The 15,385-nt window shown below is 37.8% G+C and overlaps 1 protein-coding gene across 4 annotated transcripts in view; it reads left to right on the top strand.

Moving 5' to 3' along the window:
* LOC5570306 (1-phosphatidylinositol 4,5-bisphosphate phosphodiesterase epsilon-1) overlaps positions 1 to 15,385 on the top strand; it is a 145,793-nt gene that overhangs the window by 108,632 nt on the left and 21,776 nt on the right. For all 4 annotated transcript variants that reach the window (XM_021854288.1, XM_021854286.1, XM_021854285.1 and 1 more), the window contains 3 exons: positions 3,614 to 3,758; positions 3,823 to 4,642; positions 4,710 to 4,843. In XM_021854288.1, the coding sequence (XP_021709980.1) occupies positions 3,614 to 3,758; positions 3,823 to 4,642; positions 4,710 to 4,843 (1,099 nt within the window). The remainder of the gene's footprint in view (positions 1 to 3,613; positions 3,759 to 3,822; positions 4,643 to 4,709; positions 4,844 to 15,385) is intronic.

Genomic DNA, 15,385 nt, shown 5'->3' with positions numbered 1-15,385 from the left:
TGGGGCCTTCCTTAGCCGAGAGGTTAGAGTCCGTGACAAGCCAAGTAAAGCCATGCTGAAGGTGTCTGGGTTCGATTCCCGTTCGGCCCAGGATCTTTTCGTTGAGGAAATTTTCTTGACTTCCCTGGGCATAGAGTATTATCGTACCTGCCACACGATATACGAATGCGAAAATGGCAACTTTGGCAAAGAAAGCTCTCAGTTAATAACTGTGGAAGTGCTCATTGAACATTAAGCTGAGAAGCAGGCTTTATTCTAGTGAGGACGTAATACCAAGAAGAAGAAGTCGAAGAAGGTTTATATAGATTTTTTAATGAATTCCTTAAAGTCTTTGAATTTTCAGGAATAACATTTTGTGTTCCATTGGCGATTATGCGTTACAGGTAATTTGTTTTATTTTATATTTAAGACTTCCGATATGAATTTTTTCTTTGTTTTCTTTTCGGGGGAAAAACTGTTCTATTTTTAGAATCTGTGTCAATATTGATCATTGGTCATATGGTTTTGAAGATATTTAGATGTTCCTTGGGGGACCGACATACCCAATATAAACATTTCTTTCCCCCCTTTTTTAAGTCAATTTATTGAAAACTAAAATGTGGGCTATACAATGTCAGATTATAAGGAGCTTATCTGAAAAAATCATGAAAATCGGTTAAGTTGTCTTCGAGAAATCTAAAAATTACAAAATTATGTTTTTTGAAGATTTCTTGATCTTTATACGGCCAGATTGGTACCAGAAACGAAAATGTTTATCACTCCAAAACTGTTGCACCAATTTGCTTTATTTTTGCAAAGCAGACTGTCATTGAAGTATTGTTTCGAAAAGCGAATGATCGAATATGAGAAAAATTCTGTTGCCTGAGATATTTACGTGGGTTATGGAAAAACGTCGGTACCCTTTGCAATTTAGGAAATGCTCCGGAACCAGATGATCAATGAAGAATATCGACACAAATTCTTAGAATACAAGAGTTTTTTGAGGGCTTGTGAAAAAAATGGAACAAAAACCTCGAAAAACAAACAAGTTATCACTGTTTGAAAAAGTGAAGCTGCCGGTAGAGTGGTTAAAGAAATGCATTCAGACATTCAATAATGCGCTGTATCTCTTAATTTTGTCGTGCCTCCAACAATGCACTTCGGAACTCACGGCAGAATTCTTTAACAAATACTTTTATGAGTATCTCCAAGAAATCTCACAAATGTCTGCTTTAAAGGGATATTCTGGATTTCTGAAGAAATTTCTGTCGATGAATTATTATAACAAATTGCGGATATACTTGAAGTAATATTTTTCTGAAGGAATAGCGGAATAAATACTTGAGGGAATTATTAGAAGAATATCTTTGCAGAAAATCAACTCGTTTGATGTTGTAGTATAGTATTGATAGATAATTTTTCCCTGACCTATAGCAAAATTCCCTGACTTCCCCTGACTTTCCAGGTCAAAAACTATTTCCCTGACATTCCCTGACCTTTCAGGGTTTTCCAGGTAGTCGACACCCTGGTGTATAGCAACATTACTTGGCGACGTCTGACTACTTGTATGCTTTTTAGGTAAATTATTCACGAGATCTTCTACAAATTCCTTACCAATATTTCAGAAAATCTTTAACAGATCCGGCTCAACCTTCTTAAGGAATTTCCCACCAGCCGGAACTTTGATATCTATACACATTTAGTTAAGAAAACGTGAATTAAAAATAATCAAAATTTAATTCAATCTTCAATGCTCAATGCAATTATTCTGACATGGCACAACGACAGTTAACGCCATCAGACAAATGGTGCTGTCAAAAAATAGAAGATCACCAGAGTTTATTCGTTTTATTCATCGAAAGCGTTTGTTAGTTCTAAGCAGTCATCTGATTGGGTCCTTGTATAAGAATAGCTAGCTTCAAAGCAAAAAACGGGCGGTTGATCAAGACCAAGCTCAAGCTCAATTCGCTGATGAGCTAGAGAGTTATGCTTCAAAGATCTTAGAATTCAATAATTAACTCGGGTAGAATCCGATGAGAGCTCACCAGCCATTTAGAAAATATTTCGAAAAGAATTAGTCAAGAAACAAATCTTAAATCCATCAATGATGGGGACCTTCAAGCACAAGCACAAATTTAAAACGTATCTACCAACAATCTCGTCATAAATCTGCTAGAAAATTTGGGAGGAATTTCAAGCTGAATTGAGGATAAATCCTTAAGGATTTCTAGGAAGATAAGTAAGGAAAAAACATTAAATACGAAGGAATGTGTTAATTAAGATAATGAAATTTAATACAATCTATTGATATGTGGCCTTCCTTAGCTGAGTGGCTAGAGTCAAGGCTACAAACCAAAACCATGCTGAAGGTGTCTGGGTTCGATCCAGGTTTTTTTTCGTAATTGATAATACCTTGATTTCCCTGGGTATAGAATATCATCGTACTTGCCACACAATATACGAAAGCGAAAATGGCAACTCTGGCAAAGGAAGCTCTCAATGAATAACTGTGGATGTGCTTATTGAACACTAAGCTGAGAAGCAGGCTCTGTCCCAGTGAGGACATAATGCCAAGAAGAAGAAAAAGGATATGCATGCTACAACCGAAAAGAATTCTCGGTCAACAACTCCCCATCTTCCCTCATCAAGTCGAACCCTCAACTCAATTGAAACATCAATATTCTGACCAATCTACTTCATTAAGTGCCCATCATTACGAACCGCAACTGATGTCACAAGCCATTCCTCGCTTCCATCAGGCGGATGTCTTTTCCACGTATCGAGAGCTCCTCAATAGGGTGGTATACTTAAGTGTTCTCTGAAGTGGATGAAGACGGCTATAGATTCTACTCCATTAAACTTTCTTTTGAATTCGATCGGTGGGTGTATCGCACTTGCCATTTCGATCACAAAAAGTCAATTAAATTGAGAAGATTTACCCTCGAATAATGTCTACTCGATTGGAAAACGGTGGCTTTAATCCTGCCAACTTGAAGCATCAAAAGTTCTGCACAGCAGCTCCACCTACGCACTACGAATCAATCGCTGGGTAAACCTCAAGAGAATTCGCACGTCATCAATATCAATATCGAAACGTTTGGCTTATACATATACCGTACAACGGGGTATCTTTGATAACGTGGAGAACTTCAATAGTGCAGAACACATAACTTACTAAACAAAGTGGCCCAAAACCAAAAAATGATTTTCATTTATTTGAGAAATTATAGGTCTAATCAAAATGTATCGATACGGAATCTTCCAACTGCAACTGAAACATTGAATACCAATACTTGCTTTGAAATTACAAAATTAAAATGTTTGAGAGAGAACACAGAAAAAATCTGATTTTCTGCTAAAGCAACTATCAAAGTTATCCCGTTTTACAGTATCCTATATGTACCCAACCACAGTAAATGACGATGACCTATATAAATCGATTTGCCACATGACGATCCCTCTCCGACGTCGAATTATGTGTCTTGCCTGTTCTCCTAAATCAACTGTGCTGTGCCATCACGCAGTGCCGAGATGAATCGAATTACCAAAAAGGATTTTCCCTTCCATTTCACTTTGACTAATTTTGGTCTAACACACGTCCGCCGGATGATATCTTTTGCTCTCTGCCACACAGATACTTCACCACGGTTCAACGGCTATCCTTTGGGAGCCAGACATACCTGCGGAAAGATCCACTTACGTGTACTTAAGATTAGAACGGTCCTGTTCCCACATTTCTTGGCAACGAACGGCATGGCGAAGGATCAAATCGCAGCATGGTAAGTAGTTTATTTGAAAACAATTGAGAGGTTATCTGATGATATACTTCTCTTCTTCTTGCAGACTGCCACTTCAATCAAAACCCGGAGGAGAGTGTTGCTTGGAGGTTTAACTCGCGGTGTGCCTCAAATCTAGGTGATATGGAGATTCAGTGTCAAAATTTGGAGGAGGGAATCCTGGACCTCGGCACCGTTAAGGATATATCGATGGGCTCCAGGAATCACGAGTATGATCCGGACATTTTGGCCGCCGGTAAACGATTCGGACTAACCCATGTGGAATGCTGCGTTTCACTGTTATACGGAAACTCGGCTAGTGAAAACCGAATTCTTTGCATATTATGCCCACCGATGCTGTGTAGAACATGGTACGTTGGACTCCACTGGATGTTACGGGGGTTCCGAAGGCAGCAATGTTTGATAGATCGGTCTATGCTTTGGCTGAAGCAACTGTACATACAGATGTACTTCGAGGAGAGCGCTTGCAATGAACCTACGGTAGCTGACGCATTGAAAGCCTTCGGAGGCCAACTATACTTGTCTTCCATAAGATGCTTGTCGGGGACGCATATCAACGATACCACTACTGAGCTGGTGTCGGCGAGCATCTCTGCTTCGAACAAGAAGGATTCCAACACTAAGATCCGCAAGAAACGCTCGATGGCCAACCTACTCATTCAAAGCAATGTTAACAGTCACAGTAACCCTACCATAGATCAAAATATTAGTGAGATGGAAAAAATTCGCGCAAATGAACGTCGAAAAGATCGGAACGGTTCGCACGATCAGCTGTGGCAGAACATGAGAAACCTGCGAATCGGTTCGGTTACCCACGATACTCAATTAGACTTTCTAAGTTTCGTTTCCCTGTATAGATCATTCAGGTGAGAAGTTCTTCTGGATAATCTCAAAAATGAAATCGCAAATTTTCATTTCCTTTCGATATTTTAGCATATTGACGAGACCTGACCTTTGCGATATCTTCAATCAACTGGCTGTGGTATCGGTTTGTCGCAAGACACTAAACGGCGAGAAAAGCATGAGTGCACCGGAGCTCTCCGAGGTGGCAGTGAAAAGAAAAATCGGTGAGTATAAATTACGAAACTAAGTCTTTCTATGGGCTTGATTTCTATTTCTGATATAAAAAAATCAATTGTTAGCTGTTAAATGAATCATTTCAAAAAAGTGCAAAATATCATGCATATTGTATGCAAATGTAGATGTTTCGTCCAGGGTTGACCAGGCGCTACGTTGTGTTTTAACCCTCTAATACCCAACCCCGCCTTTAGACGGGGCAGAGGCGTCTGGTCAGCCTGTTCAACCTGTTCATTGAACAGGTAGACCATTTGAATCAAAATCGTACAACTAATTTAAAAAAGTAAATCAAATTCAACAAATTTTAAAATAGCATGAGTGTGGGTTCATACGTACTACATAGAAAGTAGCATAACAATTGTCCCAAGGCACCAAGAACGATCGCGTAGTGTGCTGAGTTCACGCACCATGCAAAAAGCTCGCTTGACATCCACAGCACAAGCGTGGTATTTCACCAAAGACAGCAGCGCAAAAGTTGAAGAGAAACTACTGTGCCTGTTCAACTGCTGCTGTTGAACCAAATCCCATATAACTAAGGTCCCACATACATTCATAGCTTAGTAATCTGTACACGCTCAAAAGCATTCATGTGTGGAAACAACCCGTTCAACGAAAGAAGTTGAACAGGTTTTACTGTTCAACTGTTTACTGTTTACTGTAGTTATTAAACTAATCATTTCTGGTCTTTGGTGAAGTTAGCGCAGTCAATATGGAAATAGAGTGTTCTTAGAGTGCAAATTGCATGCTTTACGGTGCTAACTTTCATGCAATACGAAATCGGTTTCTCTCGACAGGTTCAACCAGCCGATTTGAACAAGCTGAAGAAGATGATAAAAGCTCAGGAAGAATGTATTATCAATGGAATTAGCGCATTTCTCGCGGAACATTACTAAAGGACCTATCTAACATTGAGAGGCTCTCTTTGTTTACTTTCTCTTTCATTAATAACTGAGTCACATTAACCTCTTCTGTTGCGTTTTTTGTATGAAACGCTAGTCAAGGAAATTGACTTTCGATCTATAGTGAAAAACTTCCCAAAATCTTTAGTATTCCACTGTTATAATCGAAAGAGAACGAGAGAGGAGAGAATCTCTCATTTGTACATAGGTCCTTTAGTAATGTTCCGCGAGATTTATTTTTGCTCCGTAGACTGTTCCAATTTCCATATTTTAATAATAGATGATTCCATATCTGTTTTCTCTATAGTTTATTGTGGGATTCATGTTGTTTTTAAAGAAGGATTAACCTTTCTAACGGGATTTTCGGCTCGCCACCGAAGCGGACAGCGTACAAATCATTCGCGATGTGTTCTTACGCAGCATTCATACAATTCAAGTACCGCCGTGTGGGGTGACATTGGTGCTAGGGGGTGACTTTGACCGCCCTTTTTGATGCATCTCTTGAATTGCACGGGAGGCAAAAAACTAATCGATGGCCATCTAGTGGCTATTTATAACGTATTCTTGAAGCTTGCCACATCGTTTTCATTATTCTGGTTATAGTTTGCTGTAAAAATCTTGGCCCAAAGTCACCCTTATGGACCAAAGACGACGGTATTGCTCATTTTAAATCCACATCCAGCGGCGGCGATAACGCGCAGATATGCGCGCAACGTCAACATTCAAGTAGGTTTGATTTTTTTCGTTCTTCAAGTACGCGAATGTTTGTAATTATCTAAATCTGAATCACTGCGACGATATACCACCATTTTCTGTTAATCGCATTCCGTGGATTTTTTTTTTGCAGAGCACAATACGCACATATTCACATATTAGTTGTAATGCCTAAGGTTGGTCCCTTATTTAAAATTATTTAAAAAAAATTGTGTTTTTTTTTTCTATATTTCTGCCGGATACACGAGATTAATATGCAGATGAAAACATTTGCAAATCAAGTAAAACGTACCAATAAATCGTAATAATGCACACTGCAGTTATTTTACTAAATGCAAGAATATATGCAAATACGCGCACATTGATACATTTTGTTATTTCTGAATGTTTTGTGGCTGAAACGTGCAAAATCCAGTTAATCACCAGTTTACCGTTTACATAGGCGTTATTTACCCAATTATAAAATATATTTTTCTTGTTGTTGCACAAGTGGCTTATTTGAGCACGCGACGCCTCTGAGACGGGGTACACTTTGGAATTTTGTGTATTTTTTCGTAGCTCGGAAATCAAAATGATTTTATTTTTGGCTTATACCTTGACTCATAACACGCATATAAGAACTTTTTTTTTTGACTTTTGAAACTTTTTTGTATTTTTAGAAATTGTTTGAAAAATTGCATTCTTATATAACCTACAAATGCCTGGGCTTCATATAACGTGTAATATAAAAAATCGTACCTTTTATATTTTTCTACGATTAACTTATCACAAACGAAGAGCCTGGTGGTATTAAAATCATTTCAAACCTGTTTTTCCGTTAGTTACACGGAAAATAAAATACGCTCCGAAAAAAAATTAAAAATTTAATATTTTTCAAAATACCGTAACAATTAAAATTTTTATTATTGCCAAAAATCAACAACTAGAAAAGGCTTCAAGAAAAAATGAAAAAAGCTAGGGATGTTCAAAAATAAAAATTATAAAAATCAAAAACCAAAATTTAAGGGGGGACTGTAGCCTTGAGGTTACGCTTTCGCTTCATAAGCGGAAGGTCATGGGTTCGATTCCCAGCCCCTCCACACAAAAAAACCGTCCAGCCACCAGAAGACGCCTCACGGAGGACCGTGCTTGGGGGAGCACATCCATCCTCCGTCAGTATCAGATGTTGACTGAGACAAACTGACACTCTTCGCAGGCAGCTAGGCTCACTAATAGCAGAGCTCTCTCCTACCTGCTCGGTGTTAGAGTAAAAGAGTAGGAGAGAGTGAAACTAGATGTAAATATAGATAAGTTGAAAATAGATCTGTATCGATAAAGAAGCTACAGATCAACTGAGTCCGGCACAGTAGTGGCCACGAGCACGGAGTGCCTATATAATAATAAAAAAAAACAAAATTTGAAAATTTGCGAATACAAATAAATAAATGCCCAAAACGTGTTTAGAACTATTTTAGATAACGAAAAATAATACTTAAATCGAAAATAAAAACTTGGGTATTAGAGGGTTAAGATGGTCCCGGAGGGGCAGACGAAATAACAAACAAACGACTTTTACGCTAACTAATTTATTGCCCACCACCGAGAGGCAGTGCTCCTGCTTGGTGGGGGGTACTGGACGGTTGCAACAACAGCTTACAACATAAATTGGTGCGCCTTATATAGGCGCATAGTACGGATACACAAATACAAAACAATATAAGTACAATTCATTTCTCGCGCATGCTTCTCTCCGTAGTTTGATGCGCTGTTGGATTAGCGTCAGCTGAAGAACCTGCATGCTGCCTGGCAGTGTTGAATTAGTCGTCCCTTTCTGCACACGCCTGAATTGAGCGCGAACACTAGAGGAATGTGTTATTTGGCATTTTGGTGAGGAATTGTGAATCACATACACTACCCGTTATAAATACGGACTCACTAAAATAAGTATTGCAACACTCAGCTGAATATTGAATCACCCCCAAAAAGTTTAGCATCACCTCAAAACAGGTAAATTCACATTGCTATATCTCGAGATCCTTACGACTTGCAAAGAAGCGATCTTCAGCAAAGTTGTTCAAGGGATCAAGGACATCCGGAAGGCAAATAGTTTAGTTCGCGATTTTGCCGCTAGGTGGCGGTAGTGAGCATGTAAAATTGAGCATTTTAAACTAGTTCTAGCTTGTGATCCACAAGAGATAGAAAGTTCGGGTCTTCGGCAAAGTTGTTCAGAAGGTCAAGAACATCCGGAAGACAAGCAGTCTGGTTCGGTAGTGAGCAGTCTGGGCGGTAGTGAGCATGTAAAATCGAGCATTTTAAACTAGTTCTAGCTTGTGATTCACATGAGATAGAAAGTTCGGGTCTTCAGCAAAGTTGTTCAGAAGGTCATGGACATCTGGAAGACAAATAGTTTGGTTCGCTATTTTGCCGCTAGGTGGCGCTAGTGAGCATTTAAAATTGAGCATTTTAAACTAGTTCTAGCTTGTGATCCATGCTGTTCAGAAAGCCTTTGGTATTTGAAAGTTGAAGTGATTAGGGACGGAATCATATTAAATTAAAGTGATTCAGGTCTGATCAATTCTATATTCAAGTGTATCAGATCTGATTCATATTCTAGTGATTATGGCATGACTTACTCCATGTGCGAGTAATTTAGTCAGGACTCATATTCATCATATTCAAATTATTCAAGTCAGAATCTCTCCATATACAAGTGGTTCAAGTTTGATTGACTTCATATCCAAGTGATTAATGTCTGATTCTCTCTATATTCATGTCCTTCGAGTTTGATTCGCTCTATATTCAAGTAATTCAGGTTTGACTTGAATATGGAGCCAAAAAAATTATGTCAAATTCACTCCATGTTCAAGTGACTAGGGATAGATTCAAAAGATTCAAGTTTTGTTCGCTCCATACCCGCAAGTGTTTTACATCAGATTCACTTTATAATTTAGTGATTCAGCATTGATTCATTTCATATTCAAGTGATTCAGTTCGCTCCATATCCAAGTGATTCTTACCTGATTCACTCATATACGACTGTTTCAGGTTTGATTCACTTAATGTTCAAATGATTTCAAGTGATTCATGCTTGATTCACTTCATTTTCAAATGGTTCAAGTTTGATTTACTTTATGTACAAGAGTTCCAGGTCTGATTTATTTCATAGTAAAGAGATTTAGGATTATTACAATGATTTATGTTTGATTCGCTTCATATCCAAGTGATTCATGTCGGACTCGCTCCATATTCAAGTGATTCAGGTTTGATTCGCTTTATATTCAAGTGCTGCAGGTCTGAATCACTTCATATTCACCTATAGCAAGTACGAATTACTTTATATTCAAGTTGTTCAGGTTTGATCTGGGGCCCAGATAGCCGTATCGGTAAACGCGCAGCTATTCAGCAAGAGCAAGCTGAGGGTCGTGGGTTCGAATCCCTTCGGTCGAGGATCTTTTCGGGTTGGAAATTTTCTCGACTTCCCAGGGCATAGAGTATCTTCGTACCTGCCACACGATATACGCATGCAAAAAAATGGTCATGGCATAGTAAGCTCTCAGTTAATAACTGTGGAAGTGCTCATAAGAACACTAAGCTGAGAAGCAGGCTCTGTCCCAGTGGGGACGTAACGCCAGAAAGAAGAAGAAGGTTTGATTCATCTAGAATGTAGGTGCATTTTTCACTTTTTCAGATATGACTCCATGCTCATGCTGGTTAGGGCTGATTCACTTCATTTTCAAGTGATTCATGCTTCAATCACTTTATTTACGTGTTTCAAGTTTGATTAGTTCACTTGGATGATTGATGTTTGATTTTTGAAGTAAATTTAAGGCATTCATGTCTCATTCACTCTATATTCAAGTGTTTCAGATTTGATTAGCTCCATATCACAGTGACTCAAGTCCAATTCAATTCATATTCAAGTGTTTCAGGTGAGATTCACTTCATGCCCTTGACTTTCTGAACAACTTTGCTGAAGACGCAAAATTTCGATTAAATCTGGATTGAACTGGAAGACTCGAACTTTTTTTCTCTTGTGGATTAAAAGATAGAACTAGTTTGAAATGCTCAATTTTACATGCTCACTACCGCCACCTAGCGGCAAAATCGCGAACCAAACTATTTGTCTTCCGGATGTCTATGACCTTCTGAACAACTTTGCCGAAGACCCGAACTTTCTATCCCTTGTGAATCATATGCTAGAACTTGTTTAAAATGCAAAATTTTACATGCTCTCTACCGCCACCTAGTGGCAAAATCGCGAACTAAACTATTTGCCTTCCGGATGTCCTTGATCCCCTGAACAACTTTGCTGAAGATCGCTTCTTTGCAAGTCGTAAGGATCTCGAGATATAGCAATGTGAATTTACCTGTTTTGAGGTGATGCTAAAATTTTCAGGGTGATTCAATATTCAGCTGAGTGTTGCAATACTTATTTTAGTGAGTCCGTATTTATGACGGGTAGTGTAAAAAAAAGTACGCTATTGACTGCAAATGGAAACAGCAGTTGATCTTGTTGAAACGGGCAGATATAAGCATGCGAGCATCTTAACGGGCGAACGTGAGATGAGCGAAAGGTGGTTGTAGTACTTCGATGAACACCTCAATGACGCTTAGAGTGCAAGCAGTATAGGACAATATAGGAAAATTTATGTCGGAAACCAACCAGCTCCCTAAGATAAAGATGCCATAGACAATGTCATCAAGTTGAACTCATCTCAACTCAACTCATCAATCGTAATTATCAGCATTGGCGTAGGAACAGGGGGGTTAGGAAGGCTAGCCCTCTTTTTTGGATGATAATGAATGTAAAAAAAAATACAATTCACGTAAGTGAAGAAACATTTTCTGAATCAATTCACACGATTCTTATTTAAGTTAAGATTTTTTTATTTTGAACAACAGTAGTGGGAAAAAAAACCCTTAAAACAGCTTATTGTTGTGTGCGATAAGCGCAATCATTATGAAAAAAATGCTGTTTTATATGCTTGAGCACTGCATAAATTCAAATAAATTGAAAAGATTGGTGAAATTACTAAAATTATTTATCATTTAAGTAGAGAAGGTATCGACTGTGATTGTCTTCCATATTATTTGTTAAGGCTATGTCGGTCATGCGACAGCCTGTGTTGGTAGCAAAGCTAGCTAGAATGCAGGACTAGGGTGGTTTTGGTACCGGGAGTACTGGTACCGAAAGTACCGGTACTACCGACAATTCTTTGGTAACGAAATACCGGTACTGGAAAGCATTGAGTACCGGTATTTTCGGTACTGATGAAAAATATAATAATCGTTTGGTTCAATAAATTTCTTTAATAAATTCTTTCTTTCTTTCTAAAAAGACTAAGGGTGAAGCTGTGGAACTAAAATGAATCAGAAGATTACCAACAGGATTAACGGATTATCGTTTTTCGAATACAAACAATGCTTTCGATGGTGATATCAAGCTTGCAAGAAAACTAGGCACAAATATAAACAATGGTTTCAGAATATTGTAGAATTTAAATTGTTAAGTTATATGGCACAAAGATCAAGAGAAATTATTCGAATAAATTCGTGTATTATACGTTTATTCTAAGCGAAATATTTGTTGACATTTCACGATGCATGGGCAGCAATTTAAGCAACTTGCGAATGACCCTGAAAGAGCTTTGTCCGTATTTGAAAGTTTTGTCATAACAATACGCAATCGAATGGCAGTTGAACATTGATCTTTAATACGCTTTGCATTTTTTGTGAGTATTTTCTCAGACATATTTGAATACATAAGATCCATCCAGTCAGAAAAAACATGAATTTCAATACATATTGTATAAAATTAGAACGGTCAACTCATTATTATTTTGAGACCTTTTTTTCAGTGTGATAGCATCAGCAAACTTGTGTTTATTGACGAATTCGAAAAAGTTGCAATTTTTTGGCAAATACTGTATGCTTCACACTTATTGCAAAAAAAATCTTCCAGCACCGGTATTTTACCGGTACTACCGGTGCTGAGAGTTACAGTACCGTAGAACCGGTACTCGTCAAAAGGGCTTGGTACTAGGAACCCTATACAGGACGCTTCGATGCTCTACTGGTTCCCCCATGGCTTGCTCAATTTTCACCACCTAATTATTTTCAATCTTGTCGCTCCCTTGCGACGCCTATCCACTTATTCATTTCATCATTCGTAAAAAAAAATATCTTCTATAGACTCCTATGCCCTTTCAGCATGACCGATATAGCCATCACAAATAATATTTATTATTTAAAATTAGGAAATTCTTAAAAAAATAGAAAACGGAATTTTTTTGGCGAAAAATGAGGCTTAATTCATAACAGATCTTTTCAAGAAATTTCAACCTGGCTAAGTTTTGCTTTAGATGGATAGCAGAAATTTAAAGATTTTTTAATTAATTCTTTCATAAATTTTGCTTCAATTTTTCCAAGTAATTCCGCATGAATAAACTCATTGGTGAAACTCTAATATTTATAAATTTTATCATGTTAATAAATCTATCTATATAATTAAAATTAAATGGTTTTTGTATGTCACGAAATGGCTTGAGAACTGGAGAATGGATTTTCACTGTTCTTTCTTTGTTGCATGCAACTAGGGATGTGACGTGTCCGTGAGTTTAATTATTGATGAAAATCTAACGAAAAAAATTAAAAAAAAAGGGAAACGCAACTCTAACATTTTGACAGGGGATTTTATATGGGCTACTTCACAGCCTACTGCTTCGCAAAACAACATCTGCCGAGACTAGTTAATTGTAATTGCTCAATCCACACCCTGGCAGACAATTATCCGCCAATCTAGACACGGGCTGGGTGAGGACCTACCAAGCCTCCCCCGTTAACATGTCCTATACCGTTTAGCACACCGGGTTCTTCCACAAGCAGGCGCCGGAATTAAAGCGGTCCCACAAGTTTCAGATACATTAAATAGATATAGTCACTCTGCCACTAAACCGAATAGCGCCCTCCACCTCATCACCAGCACTGCCCATCCCGCACGCCAAACAAAATGCCGGAAGTGGCGTGCCGTGTAGCACATCAGATGTTCTACAGAGCACACCACCTCCGACACCATGCTCAACGTACAGCAAAGACAGCGCTAATAAAAGCGGAATGCGCCATTCGATTCAGTACCAGAGGGACTATAAATGTAACGAAGAGGAAATGAAAAGATAGTAGAAATGGTTTGGCTGTTGGATTGCTGAAACGAGAAGAAAGAATAAAGTTATTACGTTAAAACGTGGTTTTTATAGTTGAATAAATGTATCGATAGTTTCTCATCTGTTTCTTTTCCGTATCGTAGTTCCGTAGATTCTATCCACCTCGAGTTTTGTCGACTCCGCTCGGGCAATGAGGACCGCGATGAAATGAAAAATATAAAATATAAAAATATGAGCATTAGTGTTTATCTATTATTTAATGTAATTCTCATTTGCTTTCAAATACCTAAGTAACATTTGAACTCTGCCTCTATCAGAAAATTCTAATAATTCATAATTTATTCTCCTACACTTTCCCTAACACAAAGTATTCCTATTTAATAAGACAAGTGCAAAAGCACAAATAAAAGTGTGGGACCGCATCGAATCATGTTGATGCCCTCAGAGCACTCATTCTTCGATTTGCGAAATATGAGTCCGCTGAAAACACCGACCCGACTCGGCGCAATCGCGCACCTCTACCCAGTGATGCCACATACACAGATTTATCTCTACTTACACAGATTTTTTCCTGTTCTTGCCTACAGATATCTGTGATCACAGATCACAGATTTTTGAGACAAAAAAAAAAAGATTTTAGAATATTACAGCTGTTTAGCACACGGTTTTTGGAAAATATGAAGCAGAAAAGTTTTTTTTTACTGAAATACTTAAGTGCATTATAGTTTTAGAATGAATTATGCACTTTTAATTTATTTTTAGTAGAATAAGTTCAAATTAAAAATTGTTGATATGCCAAGAATAGTCATAATACGTTTGCAAAGGTTCTTTTCGATCTAAAAAGGGTTTATTTTGATTTTAGCGCAACACAGATTTTTACCAAGATTTTTGGAGGTTGACTTAAGATAAAAAAGATTTTTTCGCCTAAAAACACAGATGAGAATCGAAAAAAATGTGGCAACACTGCCTCTACCGGCACCTCCGCACATGTAAAAACTTCTGCGATAATCCTGTGGTGTGAAAGAAATGCGCAATATTACTTTGATTTCAATCCTAACTTCATGACCCGTAGGCTCTACGCGTATGATTGTTCATTATTTAGGTTATTTAGGCTAAATATACCTGTTTATACCTGTACATCACTGCCCATAACTGCATATTTGTCACATTAGACATTTTTGACAATTTTGAGTTAATACCGGGGAGAGTCATCAAATGACAAATACATTCGATCAACTTACTGAAATCTGTGAGATTGTTCTAGAAAATTCGAAAAAATACCAAGTTGATTTGTCACATTGGCAATTGTAACCGCATAACAGTCACATTGAGATTATACATCAGCCTCATAATGCAGTAGCAACGAAATTTCTATCAGAATTATTTTCTGACCATTCATCCAATATGCGATACGAGTTGTACAAAATTTCAGCTTAAAAAAGGCGCTATTAAATTCTTAGTGATTTTTTGAAATTTTAGTTTCCTCCCATAATGCAATAAAATGCAAACTTGGTATTCCATTTACTCAATGCCTACTTTTGTCGAATGTTACAAATATGCAGTTATGGGCAGATCAGAAAAAAACGAAAAACGACTACGAATATCTTGCAGCGTAAAGTTTAAGTAATCAAATATTCATCCTCTCTTCGACCCTGCACTATAATAACCTCCTAATATAACGCAGAGCTAAAGATTCTTTCTTGCGTTACACATTCTGAACAAGAAACCATTTTCAAATACTTCCCATAATTTATGCGAGACAAAACAGATTCCACTTTCT

This window comes from Aedes aegypti, chromosome 3 (assembly GCF_002204515.2).
Source record: "Aedes aegypti strain LVP_AGWG chromosome 3, AaegL5.0 Primary Assembly, whole genome shotgun sequence".
Classification (NCBI taxonomy): Eukaryota; Metazoa; Arthropoda; class Insecta; order Diptera; family Culicidae; genus Aedes; species Aedes aegypti.
Note: the sequence above shows the minus strand (reverse complement) of the source record. Positions and strands in the feature narration are given on the sequence as shown.